This window comes from Camelina sativa, chromosome 13 (genome assembly GCF_030686135.1).
Source record: "Camelina sativa cultivar CO46 ecotype springtype chromosome 13, ASM3068613v1".
In the NCBI taxonomy this organism is placed as follows: Eukaryota; Viridiplantae; Streptophyta; class Magnoliopsida; order Brassicales; family Brassicaceae; genus Camelina; species Camelina sativa.
Genome location: NC_141892.1, coordinates 9783142 through 9801947, shown reverse-complemented (window position 1 = coordinate 9801947; position 18806 = coordinate 9783142). Strand labels below are relative to the sequence as shown.

At 33.6% G+C, this 18806-nt stretch overlaps 3 protein-coding genes and 1 pseudogene across 8 annotated transcripts; 3 read left to right on the top strand and 1 right to left on the bottom strand.

Annotated features, from left to right (window-relative positions):
• Positions 1-20: 20 nt before the first annotated feature.
• Positions 21-1300, bottom strand: LOC104736323 (thymidine kinase b pseudogene; annotated as a pseudogene). The gene has a single exon (XR_015577914.1). The product of XR_015577914.1 is annotated as a thymidine kinase b pseudogene (transcript).
• A 6007-nt stretch (positions 1301-7307) lies between these two features.
• On the top strand, positions 7308-11551 carry LOC104738122 (calcium sensing receptor, chloroplastic). 2 transcript variants are annotated; one of them, XM_087481189.1, is made up of 6 exons: positions 7308-9937; positions 10032-10277; positions 10384-10576; positions 10749-10890; positions 10986-11117; positions 11209-11551. In XM_087481189.1, the coding sequence occupies exons 1-6, from the start codon at positions 9716-9718 to the stop codon at positions 11441-11443; spliced, it is 1170 nt and encodes a 389-aa protein (XP_087337315.1). In that variant the 5' UTR covers positions 7308-9715; the 3' UTR covers positions 11444-11551. The 2 variants fall into 2 exon arrangements, with proteins under 2 accessions (XP_087337315.1, XP_087337316.1); XM_087481190.1 differs by lacking the exon at positions 11209-11551 and having other exon boundaries at positions 9588-9937; positions 10986-11121.
• Positions 11552-12254: 703 nt separating this feature from the next.
• LOC104736321 (putative acyl-activating enzyme 17, peroxisomal) lies at positions 12255-16649 on the top strand. 3 transcript variants are annotated; one of them, XM_010456283.3, is made up of 14 exons: positions 12255-12718; positions 12809-12938; positions 13028-13284; positions 13391-13595; positions 13901-13941; positions 14021-14146; positions 14370-14443; positions 14527-14747; positions 14934-15028; positions 15256-15472; positions 15572-15697; positions 15781-15879; positions 15991-16203; positions 16315-16649. In XM_010456283.3, the coding sequence occupies exons 1-14, from the start codon at positions 12468-12470 to the stop codon at positions 16426-16428; spliced, it is 2169 nt and encodes a 722-aa protein (XP_010454585.1). In that variant the 5' UTR covers positions 12255-12467; the 3' UTR covers positions 16429-16649. The 3 variants fall into 3 exon arrangements, 2 of the variants coding, with proteins under 2 accessions (XP_010454585.1, XP_087337029.1); XR_015577765.1 differs by lacking the exon at positions 14934-15028 and having other exon boundaries at positions 12284-12718; XM_087480903.1 differs by lacking the exon at positions 13901-13941 and having other exon boundaries at positions 12404-12718.
• A 160-nt stretch (positions 16650-16809) lies between these two features.
• On the top strand, positions 16810-18581 carry LOC104736319 (protein CHAPERONE-LIKE PROTEIN OF POR1, chloroplastic). Of its 2 annotated transcripts, none has more exons than XM_010456282.2 (5): positions 16810-17092; positions 17294-17394; positions 17594-17976; positions 18169-18245; positions 18334-18581. In XM_010456282.2, exons 1-5 carry the CDS (start codon positions 17028-17030, stop codon positions 18482-18484), a joined length of 777 nt encoding a protein of 258 aa, XP_010454584.1. In that variant the 5' UTR covers positions 16810-17027; the 3' UTR covers positions 18485-18581. The 2 variants fall into 2 exon arrangements, with proteins under 2 accessions (XP_010454584.1, XP_087337030.1); XM_087480904.1 differs by having other exon boundaries at positions 16916-17209.
• Positions 18582-18806: the final 225 nt, after the last annotated feature.

Here is an 18806-nt window from a genome sequence, read left to right as displayed (position 1 = left end):
ATTGATCAAACTCCAATTACTAGTGTAGAACGACACAAAAATATATACATATCTTAACTGTACTTTTCTACTAGAACAATGTTAAAATCATTGATTAATTAATACATAATTTAAGCTTAAACTTCAAATCTCAAAGCTAAATAAACCAAATTATCTATCTAATCAAATCCTACAAACTCTCAAAATCGGCAACGACAAACACATTACTAAAGCGAACTCGCTACAACAACATCAGGCGTTTTGGTAGAAGACGAATCCAAAACGGCACGAGCGGTTTCCAAAACGCTTTGACCGCAAACGTAATGATTCCTACACACAGGCATATACACTTCAGCTCCACCGATAAGCTCCGTAACTCTCTCCTCCGTCTTCCTCATCGTAAACGAAGCTTTCTTCCCACAAACCTCACACCTCGACGTCAGCTTCGTGACGGAATTCGCAATCGGAATCAAATCGAGCACTGAACCAAACCTCCTCCTCATGAAATCACCATCCAATCCAGCGACGATTACGGTTTTACCTTCTTTATCAGCAGCTTCACGGCAAAACTCGTAGAGATCTCCGAAGAACTGAGCTTCGTCGATCCCGATCACGTCTAACCGATTCTCGTACTCTTCGGTTCCGAATCTCTCCTTGAAACTCGATAGATCTGGGAGTGACCAGCACGGGAACTTCTCGCCGTCGTGAGTCACTATCGATTCCGTGCAGTACCTCGTGTCTTTGTTTGATTTGATGACCGCGATTTTTTTGCCGGTTAGTTTCTCGGCGAGGATACGGCGGAGAAGCGTTGATGTTTTTCCGGAGAACATCGGACCGACAACGACGTGGATTTCTCCGGGAGGTGAGAAGGAGAGTGGTGATGATGATGATGCCGTATTCTGTGATTTTACGGTGGAAATTGCGGAACGAGGTGAATTTTTGGGGGATTTAGTGTTGTTGTTGATTGAGGAGGAGAAGCGAAGGACGGTGGAGAAGAGAGAAGGTTTAGGGAGATGATGATGAAGATGAAGAGAGAAGGGAGAAAGAGATGGTGAGATTAATGTTCTCATTGAAACACCAAACATTTGATTGATTTTACAGAGTGAAGGAGAAGGTGGAGGAGGAGGAAGAGGAAGAAGAAGAAGAAGAAGATGGAAAGCCGCTAAGGGAGGAGTTAGGGTTTATTGGGGTAAAGGGGTTTACTGGAAAGGCACATTTTTGATTAATTTTAATTTTGTAATGTTTATTCATTATTGGATTAGTTTTAGTTTTGGAGTACAAGTTAAAGAATTTATAACAGTTTCCTAAAAATATTTCTAGAAGAAAAGTGGAACTCCGCCTTTGCCTTACAAAAGCCAACTGATTTTTTTTTTCTTTTTCTTAGTAATCTATAATAGTATTTTTGCAGTAGTTTTTACTCAAAAATATTTTTTAGAAAGTTTTTACATTTAATGCTATTTAATATTTATATTCATATCCAAATAAGTTTAGTTAATTCTCTCTGCTATTCTTATACCCAAAAAAATTAAAATATTTTAAATATCCATATATACAATATTCTATAATTAATATAGATATTTATAAGATTTATTCCATATTAAAAAAATTATTCTCCTATCATCTTTTTTTTTATTATTTTAAATTTTAAATATAGTGAATCATCATCAGATAATACATAAAGTTAATAAAATGTGTATTTTTTCCTGTATATATTGTGACTTGAATTTTTTTAAACAAACATATATTACTCAATTAATATAAAAGTGTGTGTTCAACATACATATATAATAAATTTATTGTATATAGTAAATTTTAGAATTTTAGGAAGTTTATAATTTATAAATGATATATCTAAACTTAATAAAAAGTTTAAAATTATGAATATTTAAACATATTGAATTTTCAAAATTAACACAAACAAGTTATATTACATGACGGGTTATATGACATTACATGATTGAATTGATAATATTAAAAAACAAAATATTATTAATATGATACTTTAATACGGATTAAATCTTTATTTTACTATTTTAACAACACCAATATAAAATATGTCGAATCAAACTGATTTAGTTAAGATTGTATTAAACAAAAATCGTTGTACAGTATACCACGAATTATATACTAAATCACTAAAATTAACAAAAAGAGTACATTAACAAAATTAGTATTAAAAAATATATTAATTTAAAAAAATCAAAAAAGAAATTTGCCCTGCCGTAGTCATAATCTAGTATTATATATGTTGGATGATCATTTTTCAATCATCATAATATAAATTATCTACTGGTTTTTTTTATTCTTGATAGTAATGTTATACATTTGTACTTTTTTTTGGTTTTATTTATATTTGTTTGGGCGTTGGGGTATGTTTTGTTTGGACAACCTCAGAGGCTAAGAGACTCATTGATGTGGTATGTGAGACTAACTAAACATTGATTCTGGTTGTGTACAAAAAGACTCACCAAACTAAGGAGTTACACAAGTGAGATCAATGGCTCTAAGGTATTTCAAGCTTGACCTATAGTCAATCAATCTCTGGCTAAGTTTCGATATGTCTTCAATGAAACATTATTTTCAATTTATACAAAAGAGTCAACAAGCTAAGTACTTGTTTTGCATTGAGAATGACGTGTCCTGCGTAATCATGATGTTTTTTTTTGTTCTTTTCTTTTTTTGAACGATGATTCTTATTTTTGATAATGATTTTGAAATTTAAAAGTTTAAATTTGAAATTTTTGTTTATCTATTACATTTTTATCATCTGTCGTCTTAATAATAATGCGATAAAATGATCGATATATATATATATATATATCTTATATAATATGAGAAGGTTTTACTCATAACTTTGCATAACATGACGACATTTGGCAGCGTATATTTTCGACACATGTCTTCACTTCTCAATTATTAAATTCTTTTAATTTACTTTTTTCAAAAATACATACATTAGTTTTCATATTCACTAAATTTAAATGATAGTTTTGTACTGAAATATATATTAACATTTGTGCAATGTCCTTTTAGTTTATACATATATCAATATTTTCTATAATTAACATAACATTATAATTTTGCAAAATTATCATTTATCAATATTTTGTATAATTACCATAACATTATAATTTTGCAAATAAGAAATAATTAAATATTAATATTTGGCAGCGTATATTTTTGACACATGTCATCCCTTCTCAATTATTAAATTCTTTTAATTTATTTGTTTCAAAAATACATACATTAGTTTTCATATTCACTAAATTTAAATGATAATTTTGTACTAAAATATATATTGACATTTATGCAATTTCCTTTTAGTTTATACATATATCAATATTTTCTATAATTAACATAACATTATAATTTTGCAAAATTATCATTTATCAATATTTTATATAATTACCATAACATTATAATTTTGCAAATAAGAAATAATTAAATATTAATATTATAATTTTGGTCAAAATAAATTTCCGATAATTAAAGATTTAAATATTAATATCATAATTTTGGAAAAATATAATGTGATGGTTATTAAATTCTTTACTAATTTCAAGCTAGAAAAATATTATAATGTTATAATAATTATTGTTGACAAAAAAAATTATAATATTTGTTTCACAGTTTTTGCGCCAAAAGATCAAATCAATTTATCTAAAATAGTTTCAAGATATAAAACAATCTGATATTTTTTTTAATAGTAATCATTAACACAATTGATTGCATATTAATTCTTTAAAATGTAACTCCCATGATGTTTGAAAAATATTTAAAAACAAATCTTTCATCATATAAATACACTTCAATGTATTAATTGCAATACATTTTGTGTTTTACAAAAAAAAAAACCCCACAAACAAAACCTATGGTATATTTATTCTTTGAAATGTAACCATAACTCCCATGATGTTTGACCCAAAAAAAACTAAAAAACCTCTCATACTACTACAAATTTATCTATAAATAGCTAGATAAAGTCTTCATCAAACATCATATTCTACCTCTCACATAATTTTCTAAATTTTGTAATATTTAATTTTTCCCTTTATGTGACATTTGTAGGTTTTGAAATAAATAAGCTGAGTCGAAATTTTGGAGCATTTACAGAAGTTAACATGTGCAATGTGGTTATTCATTAGAAAGAGTTAGAGGTCTTAGGCACATAAGACATTCTCACTTGTAAATATTGTTTTGAATGCCTATTTTGTATATCAATATTGTAATTTGTTTTTCTTTATCCATTTGATAAATTTTTAATATAAAATTTTTAGTTTTAGACCATAATTCATAAACCCTAATAGATTTTATATCTTAGTCACAATATTCCTGCTACTTATTATTACCCATTCTATATTTTATAAAAGTGTGTTTGTATGTATTACCCAGGAAAATAAGTTTAAACATATACTAACTGTTTTGAATACTATTACTTTAATTAAATGTGTTCCTTAACGTTACAACTATGTTTGTATGTATTTATTCATTTTCTTTCCGATAACCATTTCCATAGTCCTTTATTTTATTTATAGGTTATGACTTCTGATGAGAGAAAGGTTTTGTGATGGTTTAGGGTTTAGGGTCGAGGGAGATTTGGATGTCTAGGTGATATATGTCTCATGATATGGGTTTCCAAAGCCATGTGATTCTTCCAAATTTAGTTTTTTTTTCTTGCACAATTTATTCTTAATTATTTTCTTAAAATATAATTAGAATCTAATTTCTTTCACAACACTATTGTTTGGGTTATACTATGTATGCACTTATTTTCTTTTCTCATATGTTCTATTATTTTTCCTAGCCATGATCGATTGTTGATGATGTGATGATAGTGCTTACCCGCAAGAAGAGCAAGGCAATGAGACTTGACCATGTGTGCAAGTTTAATTAATAGCATTTAACAAGACTCACCTCTTCCACGTGTTTATCAAATCGAAAGATCCAAAGATCATCCTAAGCTAATCCCAATTGCATTCTAGAGAGAGAGAGGGAGGAAAAGAGAGAAAAAACAATGTCTTGGAGAAGTAGGAAGATTTGAGTTATCTCTTCTTCCATCCATCACATGATTTAAAAAATAAAAACATAGAGGAAGAAAAAAACAGATTATTTGGTGAACAATTATTTTATGTTCTCTTAGGTTATGCAGTTAACACTAAAAAAGTAACTCGATAATACGATGATATGTTTTTACTCTTTTTCGTTGGTCATTTTGAGTATAATACAACATATATATATATATATATATTTAAACAGAAAAGTATAACACAAAAAACAATTTTTATTTGATATAATAATATATCAATATATGTTAATAACATTTTTTATTCAATTCTAAACTAAATTCAGTTTGCATTTAGATTTAGTATGTTTAATAGATATAAAGTACGTGATAAAAATATAGAAATATCTAACAGAGAACTTTCTTTTCCAAATGCAATTAATCAAGAAACAGAAAGAATTCTACTTCTAGAACACAAATGCATTTGAAGTCATTTGTATAATTCATTAAGATTAAAATATTTTATTGCTAAAAGATTCAAATTATAATAATAAAACTTTTAAGCATGTGTGAAACATGTTGGTAATATATAAATATCACTATTATTTATGCTACCTTTAGTTATCAAATTAAAGAAATTAATTACACAGAGAATGAAGGAAGAGCATGAGTTTCGGCTCAAGAAGAGGTTATTCGAGAAATTCAAGTTACTGTCTCGTCCTTCTTGGAGGTGTCTGGTTTTAGAAGATATTGATGTTTTATAAATTATGTTAAAAACGGACAAACTAACACATAATGTCCATGCTCATCCGCATTTTATTTTATATGTAATCAATGTTCTTTTCCCAACGTAAAAAATGTTTGTATGTCTTGATTGTGTATCAAAACATGAAGAGTTATATATATTATATGAGATACAAACTAAATATTTTAAAGTAACCTTTCATATTAACAAAAAATTTCAGTTTAATACTTAACTAATCAATAGTCATTTATTTTACGTGACTGAGAATACTTATTTAAAAACAAAATAAATAACAAACATAAAATAATTTATCGAAACACAAAATATTAAATTTTAAATATTTTAATAAATCTAATATATATTAAAATTATTATAAAATTGATGCGCGAGTTTACTTCTAGTATATATATATATATTATGGGCAGAAACACTAAATATTCGAAAGACTCTAAACCCAAAGAAAGAAGCAAAATCCCAAATAAGAAAAACGAATTCCTAAGTTACAGGGAAACTATTTACCAATACTTAAATAAGCTCAAAAGAAAAAGGAACTTACCAAAAACTTATTCCCTCACCAATGTGAACAAAGCTACTAAAGGTAAGGACAACACGAGTCCACCTTGCAGTTAACGAAACTCCAGTTATATGAAGCCATAATACCTCTCAAATAGATTGAACCTTGATTTCTATTATGAGAGAAAGGCACCTCTTTCGCTTTTTTTGTTTTTTTTTTTTGTTTTTTTTTGCTTTTATTTGTGTTTTATATAATGAGAAATCATGGGTGGTGTAATGGTTTAGGATAAATGTATTGGCTTTGTTGTTGAGGAGTTTCGGCTCTGAGTGTGTTATGCTAAGAAAGTTTATCCTCTGTATTTGTTTATAGTGCTTTGCTAAATTCTTGTTTCCATAACGGTTAGATCAAATTGTTGAAAGAGATAAAAGATTTGAATGGAACACGGTTAATGGACGTTTGAGACGCAAAGCTAGAAGAAACGATTTTTCTTTTATTACCATTCATCATCCTATTAGATGAGAGATCAGTTCAAATATTATAATATCATATCTGTTTAATTTGTTATTGTTCTGTTTGATACGTCTAAATCGCTTGTTCTGCTCATCTAATATACTTTTTCCATTTAGACCGAGAAAACCTACTCTTGCTACTTGCTAGTATTAAATAAGTTGGCACATCTCACTCCGAAATAGATAAATCAGTTTTTGTTATTGTATTTTCAAAGTTAGAAAACAGAAGAAATGAACATATCTACAAAATGGAAAGATAATGATATAAAACAGTAGTAAAAAGAGGAAGACTAAAAAAATTAGAGAAAACAGAAAACTAGTAATAAATTGTGAGAATCATTTCATTTCATTAGTCTATCAATCATAGACTTTGATAAAAGTAAAAAAAAAAAATAGACCAAAAGGACAAAAGACGAGGATGATAAATTTGTACGGCAAAACGGTGAGTCATCAAAGATTCTTTCTCTTTTCTAAAAACTTTTATATTGTTCCTTCTCAAATTATATTCTCACATGCATGTACAATACATATATATATATGTTTTGTAATTTGTAAACCAACCACGCCTCTCTCTCTCTCTCTCTCTCTTTCTATATATAATATAATAATAGCTCTGCATCTACTACCTCTGTTGTATATTTTTTATATTTCCTTGAGATCAATGATTTGTGTTCATCACCCTATCGATTCTCTCAGATCTGTCAATATTATTTTTTCGTTTCTTTAGGAATGATTGAAGAGTGAAGTCGCTGGAGGCAGCGGTTCATCGATCAATTCCTGGGAAATTCTTTTGTTTAATTTCGATGTTAAAAAAAAAAAAAAAAAAAAAAAAGAGTTATACATCGAAAGCACGAATCGATCGATAAACCTCTGCATCCAGCGCTTGCTCTACCCTGATCATTTGTTTGATAATCTAGTATCTACTTCAACGCTCTCAGAAAAAAAAAAAAGCATTAGAAGAAACAAGATTTTGGATTCTAAATCTTATTTTTTTTTGTCCCAAATATAATTGGTAATGAAAGCAAGTAAATATAAATCAGTCTGTTTGTTTTGTTTTTGTTTTGGGTAACAAATCATTCATAATGTTTTTTTTTTTTTTTTTAACTTTTTCTTTTGTAGGTGTACTTCATTCCTAGTCTATCATGTCTTCATACTTTGACTTGTACACTTATCTTAATATCTTACCATGTGTTTCTTCTGTTTTTATTATAATTTCCAGTTACAATTTCAGTTTTGTTTTTTAAAATTTTTCCCTCAAGTAAATTATTCTCAATCTGATGATGATGATGCTGATGCAGTTTTTACTTTTGGTTTAACATGTATTAAGGTTTGAGTCTCACCTAATAATGTTATTTTTATTTCGTTGAGCCATGGAGGCCAATTAATTCGAGTTTGCGGATTAGCTAATACCGTAGATCGGTTTCTTTCCCTCTCACCGCTGGTTTTGTTCCTGTTTTTTTTCTTTTTTTTGGTGTGTTGTTATGAGTTCTCTCTCGAGGTTTGCTCTGTATCTATGGTTTTCTTGATGCATTATGTGGCTTTTGCTTGCTTCTCCGGCTCTAGATACCGCTATTTTTACCTGAGCATTGCCCATTTCTCGAGAGAACACTTGCTTTTGCATTACTATGTAAGTCTATGTTCATGTTTCATTCTTGTCTAGTGATAAGATATCCACACAAAAACCAGCGTTGCAAACTACTCCAAAACTTTGGTACATTGCGCAATATCCAAATAGCGTAATAACCCTTTTAATCAGGATTTAAATGCTCATATTCAGTGATTAAAAGGTCCAGATAGCCATGCTGCTTCTTGTTTATTTTTGCATTATTAGAATCTGTTTTGAAGCAATAATGAAAGTGGATGTTCAAGAAGAATCAAATTCACTCCCGATGAGAACTTTCAAGTGTCAGCGTCTATCTGTTGAGAAAGACACTTTCAGTTGTTAGTCATATATGTGTTCTCTTTTCCCTTTTTTGGCAGGACAGAAAAAAAAGGTGAGGAATCTTGTAAGTGAATGGATTCCTCAGCTCGTGGGTTTAAATATTTCCTTGGAGCAAACTTCAAATGGTAACATGATTCCATTCTCATATTAGGTAAGCAAAGGAGAATCTTGTTCTTTTTCAAGATCAAGACTTGTTTTCCAGATTCCAGAGAAATAGTGTTGTTCTTATATATATTGTTTAATTATGATGATGCTGTAACAAAACATGAACTTTGGTGATACCCGTGAACCAGCATCGTTGAAACCCGGCTTTGAGTTTCTTTACATGGGATTTGGTAGTTTAATTGGTGAATCATTTATTGCTAATATGTTAGCTTGTTTGTTTTAAGGTCTTGTTGTGGTATACTAGTACTATACTATACAATATGGGGGAACTATATATATTATTTGTAAATGTTATGGAGTTAGTGATCTGGTCATCTTCCTTCAGTCATGGGAACACAGGAACCAGAAGAAAAGAACCTAAGCCAAATTGATGGAACATATTGTTCAAAGAGGCGGCTTAATACAGACAAATACAGTTCCTTTGTTTACAACCCTACACTTCTTTACAAAACTTGCGCTCATATTTTTCCTAATTTTATTTGTATGTTTTCTAATGTTTCATTGTAATCATCTTTGTTGTTATTATTATGTAGTACAACCTTCGGTATTACCGTAACAATAAAATTCTTGTACTACATATACAAAAGCAAATGATTCGGTTGGGTTCTGGATCGGCAACGAATGGCTAAGCTTAGCACCACAAATTGCCACGTAGGATAAGTCTGACCAATCAGAAACCATCTTTCAAATCTCCCTTCGTTCAATCTTAACCAGAAATCTCAATTTACTTATAATCTTTAGAAAAAAAAAGAGTAAAGCTGAAGAAACAGTTTGCAGACAACATTGAAGAAAAGTATTAAGAGTTGCTTTGTCTCTTTCGCTGTCGCATTGATTTGACAATTTGTGGCGGAGAGAAACCATGGCTATGGCGGAGATGGCAATGAAGTCTTCAGTATCTGCAAAACTCACTCTTCCTTCTTCTTCTTCTACGTTTTGTAAGAAGACAGCTGTGAGACAAATCTCTGTTTCACTTCCAACATCAACTTCAATCTCTCTGTTATCTCTCTTTGCTTCTCCTCCTCATGAAGCCAAAGCTGCTGTTTCCATTTCCAAGGACCAAATCGTCTCCTCTCTCACTGAAGTATAATAACAATCTCACTTAATTAATTTTACCTCTGTCTTGTTATGACCAAATCGTATCCTTCTTTGTTAACGAGAGTTCTTGTCTTAAACAGGTGGAGAAAACAATCAACCAAGTTCAAGAAACTGGTTCGAGTGTTTTTGATGCAACGCAGCGTGTGTTCCAAGTAGTAGGAGATGCTCTTAAACCAGCTTTGGACACTGCTTTGCCCATTGCAAAACAAGCTGGTGAAGAAGCTATAAAGCTTGCCTCTCCTGCTTTCTCAGAAGCTTCAAAGAAAGCTCAAGAAGCAATGCAGAGCTCTGGTTTTGATTCTGAGCCTGTCTTTAATGCTGCAAAGGTCAGATTCCTTTTAACATTCAAATTTGTTGGAGAAGTTAGTAATTTAGGTTTTTGGTTTTTAGGGTTTAAAATGGTTTAAGTGTTGTTTTTGCTTGGGGATGTAGACAGTAACAGATGTAGCACAACAGACGACAAAAGCGATTGAAGATGCTAAGCCGATTGCTTCATCGACCATGGAGACAATTTCTTCAGCTGATCCTAGTGTCATTGTTGTTGCCGCTGGTGCTGCGTTTATTGCTTACCTTCTTCTCCCTCCTGTTTGGTCTGCAATATCTTTTAACTTCCGTGGATACAAAGGTACCTCATCTTTTAGCTTCATACTCCATAGAGATCATCTTGAGGCCAAACATAATTAAGTTTGGGAATAGTGTCACAAATGTTATTGGTTATTATTAGTGATGTATTATTGTATATAGAGTATAGAATTCAGCATAGGAAAAGGTTGAGAATTAACATGTTTTGAATGAAGGTGATCTCACGCCGGCTCAAACACTTGATCTTCTCTGTTCCAAGAACTACTTAATGGTGGATATAAGATCAGAGAAAGAAAAGGAGAAAGCTGGGATTCCAAGGCTCCCTTCAAATGCTAAGAACCGTGTGATCGCGATTCCGTAAGTGTTTGTTTATCTTTGACCATTCTTTTTCGTGTTTTGTATACCTGAAAAAGTGAAAGGAACACAAAGCCCCTTGTTCTTGTGATGATCAGATTAGAAGAACTACCAAACAAAGTAAAAGGAATAGTGAGGAGCTCGAAAAGGGTTGAAGCAGAGATAGCTGCATTAAAGATTTCTTACCTCAAGAGAATCAACAAAGGCTCCAATATCATTATCTTGGACTCGTGAGTTTTGTTTCTTGCTCTTTTACAAGACCTTTTTTTTTTTTGTGAATCTTTTTTAAAATCTTTATCGGTCTTTTTTTGGGCTATGTAGGTACTCGGATTCCGCTAAGATAGTGGCGAAAACGTTAAAGGTTCTCGGGTTCAAGAATTGCTATATTGTGACAGATGGATTCTCTGGTGGCAGAGGATGGATGCAGAGCCGGTTAGGCACTGATTCATACAACTTCTCGTTCGCTCAAGTCTTGTCTCCATCGCGGATTATCCCGGCAGCTTCTAGAAGCTTCGGTACTAGATCCGGAACCAAGTTCCTTCCTAGCTCCGACTGAAAACAAACAAGAGGATACATATAGTCTAAAAAGTCTTGTTTCAAATTCCTTTATTTCTCAACTTTGAGAGATAAATATATCTTTTAATAATTACTTGTCTTTTGCATTGATGATCATATGTGGAACTAGTAAAAAAAAAAAGAAAAGACAGATGAAATCGAACTGAAGTAATTTTAGCAAAACCTGAAGATCATGTATAAGAAGAGTTTGAAGAAAACATGACCAAATAAACCTGGATGGGTAGGAAGAGTTTGGGATAAAGACGTAAATTGAGGATAGCTCTAGATTTGGACTAAATTTCTCATAGTTGCATCTAGCCATTTTTGGACTATCTAGGTAGGTTTGTGGCTTGGCTTTTATCTTAAAGTGAGCTTTGTCAGTTCCCATTTACCATTTGCCAAATATCCCACTTTAAAAAATGGTCGAACTAGAAAAGTTTATTGGATTTTAGTTTTAGTGCTTTCAATTATGTGAAAAAAACCCCACATACGTATAAAGTTCAAAAACTTATACACTCAAATCTAAAAACACTACCGATTCATACAATCCAATTTTGATGAGAGTCGTATCTAGAGAAAAACATCATAACTAAAATACAAAGATAATGATCAAAAGTGCGAAAGAGAAAAAAAAAGGTGCATGTCAGAGAGTTCAACTACATAATGTATATAGACTGAAACCAATTTATAGATACATAACATCATATGATATAAAAGCAACCAATTAATGTATATAGACTGAAATCAATAAAAAGATTCATAACATGACATTTTTAAAATAGTAACCGAAACTGTGTAACTCCTATCAAGAAGAAGATGATGATCAGAGAGAGACATTCAGACGTGTAAAGAGCAAAAAACAAAGTTGTTGTCAGTTGTCAGAGATCAAAACCAGATTGACACGTGGTAATCACGAGCTCTCTTTATATTACGTGGACAATTTTGCCACTCACTCCTCTCTGCCACTCTCAGTTTTGAATCATTCATGCTTTGTTTTGTTTAGCTCTCCTCTCCTTATTAAAAAAATGGCGTACAAATCCCTAGAGTCAATCACCAAATCCGACATCGAAGCTCTAGGTATCTCCAGCGATGTCTCGGAGAAGCTTCTCAAAGATCTCGACGAGATTCTCCGTTGTCCCGCCACGCCGGTTGAGTTATGGGTTCAGGTTTCTCGGCGGATCTTGCATCCTGACCTCCCTTTCTCTTTTCACCAGATGTTGTATTACGGCTGCTACAAAGACTTCGGACCCGACCCACCCGCTTGGATACCCGACCCGTATGTTTTACTTTTAACTATAAACTTGATGATCTTTCTCCGTACCTTTCAGATTCTTTATTTGATGTATTTGGAAATTGTATATTTTAGGAAGGTTGCTTCTTCAACTAACGTAGGCAAGTTACTAAAAAGGCGTGGTAAAGTGTTGTTAGGTGATGATTACAAGAACCCTGTTTCGAGTTTCTCGACTTTTCAAGAATTCTCTGTATCAAATCCTGAGGTTAATTAAACATTTTTTTTTTTTTTTTTTAAATAGCTTTTGATGTTTATGAATCAGGTTTTGATTTATATGTTTTTTTTTTGGATTAGGTGTATTGGAAAATTGTGCTGGATGAGTTAAACATAGTGTTCTCTGTAGCTCCTAAGTGTATATTAGAGAAAGATACATCTGGAGTGAATCCTGGAGGTAATTGGCTTCCTGGTGCTTACTTGAATCCTGCTAGAAATTGTTTGACTCATGGTTTCAAGAGAAGATTGGATGATGTTGTGATTCGATGGCGTGACGAAGGCAGCGATGATCTTCCTGTTAATACCATGACGCTTCTCGAGTTACGATCACATGTCTGGTATGAAAATTCTCATCCTTGTTTTGGCCTTTTGTTAGTTAAAAAAGGAAACTTTTTTATGTCTCTTTATCAAAATCATGCAAAACTAGTGTTGTATGATGTGTAGGTTGGTTGCACATGCTCTTAGTGCTTTGGATTTGGAGGATGAGTCAGCGATTGCAGTTGATATGCCTATGAATGTTGAGTCTGTAATCATATACCTTGCCATTGTCTTAGCTGGCCATGTGGTTGTTTCCATTGCCGATAGTTTCTCTCCCCGTGAGATATCTACACGGCTTAAAATTTCAAAAGCTAAAGCCATATTTACTCAGGTAAATTTCTCATGAGTCTTTGATGGATGGATAACGAAGGTGTAAAATTTGCTGTTTAGCTATTTTATAGTGTGATGTGATGGTTTTAGTGATGAACTGTTTGCGTTTGCCTTTGGAATTTAGTTAAGGTTGTTGCCAAAATATGAACGGTTGTTAGGTGATTTTTAAACAGTTAAATAGCCTAGCTGGAAAAAGCCACTTTGTTTCAATTATTGCAATGGTCACTGTGTATAAAAAGCAGCATATAACATGGTTTCTACTCATCCTTTTTTAGATTTTTAAGTTTTCATTTTAATTCTTTGCAGGATGTGATCATTCGTGGTGATAAAAGTATTCCCCTCTATAGGTGAAATTCTATTAGGACTGGTTTTATTTCAAGATGTTGGCTGTAAAATTGGTCTCACATTATCTATTCCATTCTGCAGAAGAGTCGTTGATGCAGAAGCACCTCTGGCAATTGTTGTCCCAGCTAGAGGCTCTAACTACAGAACACAGCTGCGTGAGAAGGATTTGTCTTGGAACAAATTTTTGGGGAATGCAAGAAGTTTGAGGTACTGTCTACTGCATTTTTATATTATCTCGCAGCTTCTAGTTAAAAATGGAAACAACTGCAAAATATTGTTGCTATGGTTAATGATGGTCTAATGTGACAAGTAAAGTGATGGTCCTGAAAGTGAAATCTAATTTCTATGATATTGTTTAAGGAACACTTAGAGCTTGCTGTTCCAAATTCCTGGAGATTTAGAAATGATATATGCTATACTGTTCAAACAGAGGCGTGGAATATGTTGCGGTAGAGAAACCAGCTGGAGCTTACACAAACATCCTTTTCTCATCAGGAACCACTGGTAGACCAATGAATCAAACTGCATCATGTTATGTAGATGAGGATGTGGGTGTTGAGTTACCAAGTTTTTGATTTCTGGTGTAGGTGAGCCAAAGGCTATTCCATGGACGAACATTTCACCTCTGAAATCTGCTGCTGATGCTTGGTGCCACTTGGATGTTCGTCGGGGTGATGTTATTGCTTGGCCGACCAACCTTGGGTGGATGATGGGTCCATGGCTTGTTTATGCTTCCTTGATAAACGGGGCTTGCATGGGATTATACAATGGATCACCTCTTGGTCCTGCGTTTGCCAACTTTGTGCAGGTATGCCAATCTCATAGGTTAAACAGAAAGAAAGATCATAAAAGGGACAAAAGAAAAACATATTTTGTGCAAACATCAAATGGGAGCTATGAAGGACTGTGGATTCATTGCATGATTGACTGTGCAAATATTTCCACAAATAAACTAAAACATCAAATTTACCATATGTTTATATTCTGGGGTTAGGATGCCGAGGTATCAGTGCTAGGCGTTATACCAAGCATTGTCCGGACATGGCAAAACTCAAACTCTACTTCTGGCTATGACTGGTCACGAATCCGGTAATACCGAAAGTGCATATTCAGAATGTTGTTGAGCCTAAACTTTATTTTTGTTGCGGACCTTACATGTTTTGAGAATAATAAGTAAACTTATGCCACCACTTATTCTTTGAGAAACAAATCTATCTATGTTGGTTATATATTGTGGCATCTTATGTAGTTGTTGAAGTCAAGAAGATTTGTCTATGCAGTAACATTAATTTTTTATATTGGTACTTTTTCAACAGTTGTTTTGGTTCCACTGGTGAAGCTTCAAATGTAGACGAGTATCTATGGCTAATGGGCAGAGCACATTACAAACCTGTAATTGAGTATTGTGGCGGAACCGAGATTGGTGGCGCTTTTATCACAGGTTCTTTGCTTCAACCTCAGTCACTGTCTGCTTTTAGCACAGCTGCCATGGGTTGCAAGCTTTTCATTCTCGGTGAAGATGGCAATCCAATTGTAAGAAACTTTATGATATCATAGATGATGTAGTGTTTCTTCTGAAAGATCTTATGGTATAAAGGATGTAAGATCTTTATTAATTCTTCTTCGTTTTAGCCTCCATACGCACCGGGAGTAGGTGAATTGGCTCTTTGCCCGCACATATTTGGAGCTTCAACCACTCTCCTGAACGGAAATCACTACAAAGTTTACTTCGAAGGAATGCCTACCTTCCAAGGACAGGTATTCCAACTCTTGCCATATATATACAGAGGTTTCCATTGGTTTTAAGTCTGTGGCTTACCTAGTTACCTGCTTTTCAATAGATTTTACGAAGACATGGAGATTTATTTGAACGGACTTCAAAAGGACACTACCGTGCTCACGGACGTGCTGATGACACAATGAATCTTGGTGGCATAAAGGTAGCCTTACTGCACAGACTCTTATATAGTATCATATGCACCAGCCTACCAATTTGGTATGAGTCAATATCATCAATCACAATCACATCCTGTTAATTGTTTTTTGTGCAGGTCGGTTCTATTGAGATCGAACGAGTGTGTAACTGCGTTGATGACAACGTTCTGGAGACAGCAGCCATCGGTGTTCCTCCTCCTACTGGCGGTCCTGAGCAGCTAGTAATAGCTGTTGTATTCAAGAGCCAGGAGTTATCAAATAACGATTTGAGCCTCTTGAAGAAAACCTTCAACTCTGAGATACAAAAGAAACTGAATCCATTGTTCAAGGTTCATTATTACTATCCACAAACAAGAAACACAAGAGAGTTCATAAGTTGTTTTGTGGTTTCAGATTCCAGACAATAATCGGGCTAATGTGTGTGTTTTTACATTTGACAGGTATCATCTGTTGTGACTCTGCCTTCTTTACCGAGGACGGCAACAAATAAGGTTATGAGAAGAGTTCTAAGGCAACAGCTTACTCAGACCGGTGTACTAAACTCAAAGCTATGAGAGGCAAATTGCTCTCCAATACCAATTGTTGGTTTGCCAATTCACATAAATACCACATTTGTAGTCTTTGCTGTAAAATCCACGTTCCATGTATTGTCTGTATCAATAATAAATGATTCTCAATTCACATAAATAAAGAGAGGATCTTAGTGTGTACATACATACATACATGTAATGAGATCCTTGCCCCTTAATGTCAAATCTGTTCCTCTGTTTAAAAATTTATATTGTAACAAAAACAATATTGTTGTTTCATTCAAAGTGAATGGAAGAAGATCAAGTACGATTTGCTATCCAAAACGCAACATATAAAAAATTCTGACTCTTGGTGATCAACTAAGAATTTAAGATGAGTCATATTAACTATTTGGCAAAACATCAGGGGTGAGATTCGAAAACTAACAAAATACATGGACATAAACGTAAACTTTGAAAGATGTGGTGTGATTCACTAATATACGCGAGGCGGTGCAAGATAGCAACAAACACGCTTATCTTCACTTTTCATATACACAAAACGTCGTAAAGCTAAGTTCATCATCTTCAGCCGAAGCCTAAGCTCAAAAACGCCGTCGGGTTAGTCCGGCGGAGGAACCACCATGTCTTCGTCTCTTCTTCTCTCCGGTACTACTGTAACTTCTCCGTTCATCGCTCCATCAAAGCTGTAATCTTACTCTCTCTCTCTCTCTCTCTCTCCCTCTTCGTCTTTTCTTAGGGATTTTGAATTAGCTCGTCGCAATTAGCTGGTGTTTCGTTCCAGTCATAGCCGGATAATTTTAGGGTTTGTCTCTGTAAGTCCCAGGAATTGAATTCTTAAGAGCTTCTCTAATCGTTGTTTTCTGATTTTTTTTTTTTTTTTTTTCAGTTCTCTCGTACGAAATTTCAATAAGTCATCGCTGTTACCATTTCGGAATGCTCCAAGAAGCTTCACAAGCGTTAAGTGCACCCTTGATTCTTCCTATGGAGGTATTGTCTTCTCTTCTCCCACAATTTAGTCACTTTCGATTAGGATTTCGTACTTTCTTATCCAAAACTCTCATCTTTTTTTTGTTGGAACAATTCGAATGATTTTGGTGTAGACTGTAGAGTTCACTTTCTCAAGCTTTGAGCTTTTTTAGTTGTTGCTCATGTCTTAGCTTACTATCTGAATGACTTTGTTATATAGGCAATGCCCCCACGTTTCCCAGGACCAGAGTTTGGGACCCGTACAAACGTCTAGGAATTAGTCCATACGCTTCAGAGGAAGAAATCTGGGCCTCTCGTAACTTTCTCTTACAGCAGTACGCTGGACATGAGAGAAGTGAAGAATCTATAGAAGGGGCCTTTGAGAAGCTTCTAATGTCTAGTTTTATTAAAAGGAAGAAGACTAAGATCAATCTTAAAACTAGGTTGAAGAAGAAAGTTGATGAATCTCCTCCTTGGCTCAAGGCTCTTCTTGATTTTGTTGAAATGCCTCCCATGGATACTATATTCAGAAGACTTTTCCTCTTTGCCTTTATGGGTGGTTGGAGTATCATGAACTCAGCAGAAGGCGGTCCTGCGTTTCAGGTTTGCTACTACTTGTACTATGGCCTTGTTAATCTTTAGTATACAATCTAGTGTAGCAGATGATCAGCTAATCTATATACTAGACACCTTAGCACAGGATAAACTATTTGACCCCTAGATAGAGTTTACGAGTTTCTCTTCTTATTCTGTTTTGCATATACTGGTTTCTGATTTCTTTGGCTGTACTTGTAGGTGGCGGTATCATTGGCTGCGTGCATATATTTCTTGAATGAGAAGACAAAGAGCTTGGGGAGAGCTTGTCTAATCGGGTAAACTCCTAGTCCTATCAAATTAGCTGAAATGAAAGCTCAAAGGGCACTCGTTGTTTCATGATCTGTTTGGCTTTTATGATTGCAGAATTGGAGCATTAGCGGCTGGGTGGTTCTGCGGTTCACTAATCATTCCCATGATTCCGACCTTACTCCTTCACCCGACTTGGACACTCGAGCTCCTAACATCACTAGTCGCTTATGGGTTTTTGTTTCTATCTTGTACTTTCCTCAAGTAAGTTGCGGTTTCATCCAGACACTTTTTGTTGTTTTGCCCACAACATCTACAGAACGTTGCTTTGGGAATATTAGTGAAGTTGTTAAGTGTTTGATTGATTTCTCACTCTCTTAAGAAAATCCATCGGGTTCCAAAGTATCTAACCCTTCAAGAAAGATTTAGGTTTCTACTGTCCTCTCAAACTTTGACGAGTAATCAAAGTTATATCATTATGACTTTGAGTGAGACAAAGAGAAACATAAAATAAGTCGATCACTGAATCCTGGGGTCTATTTCTCGATTCACATTTGTTCTGAACTTTTCGAGCAATACAGTAATACTGA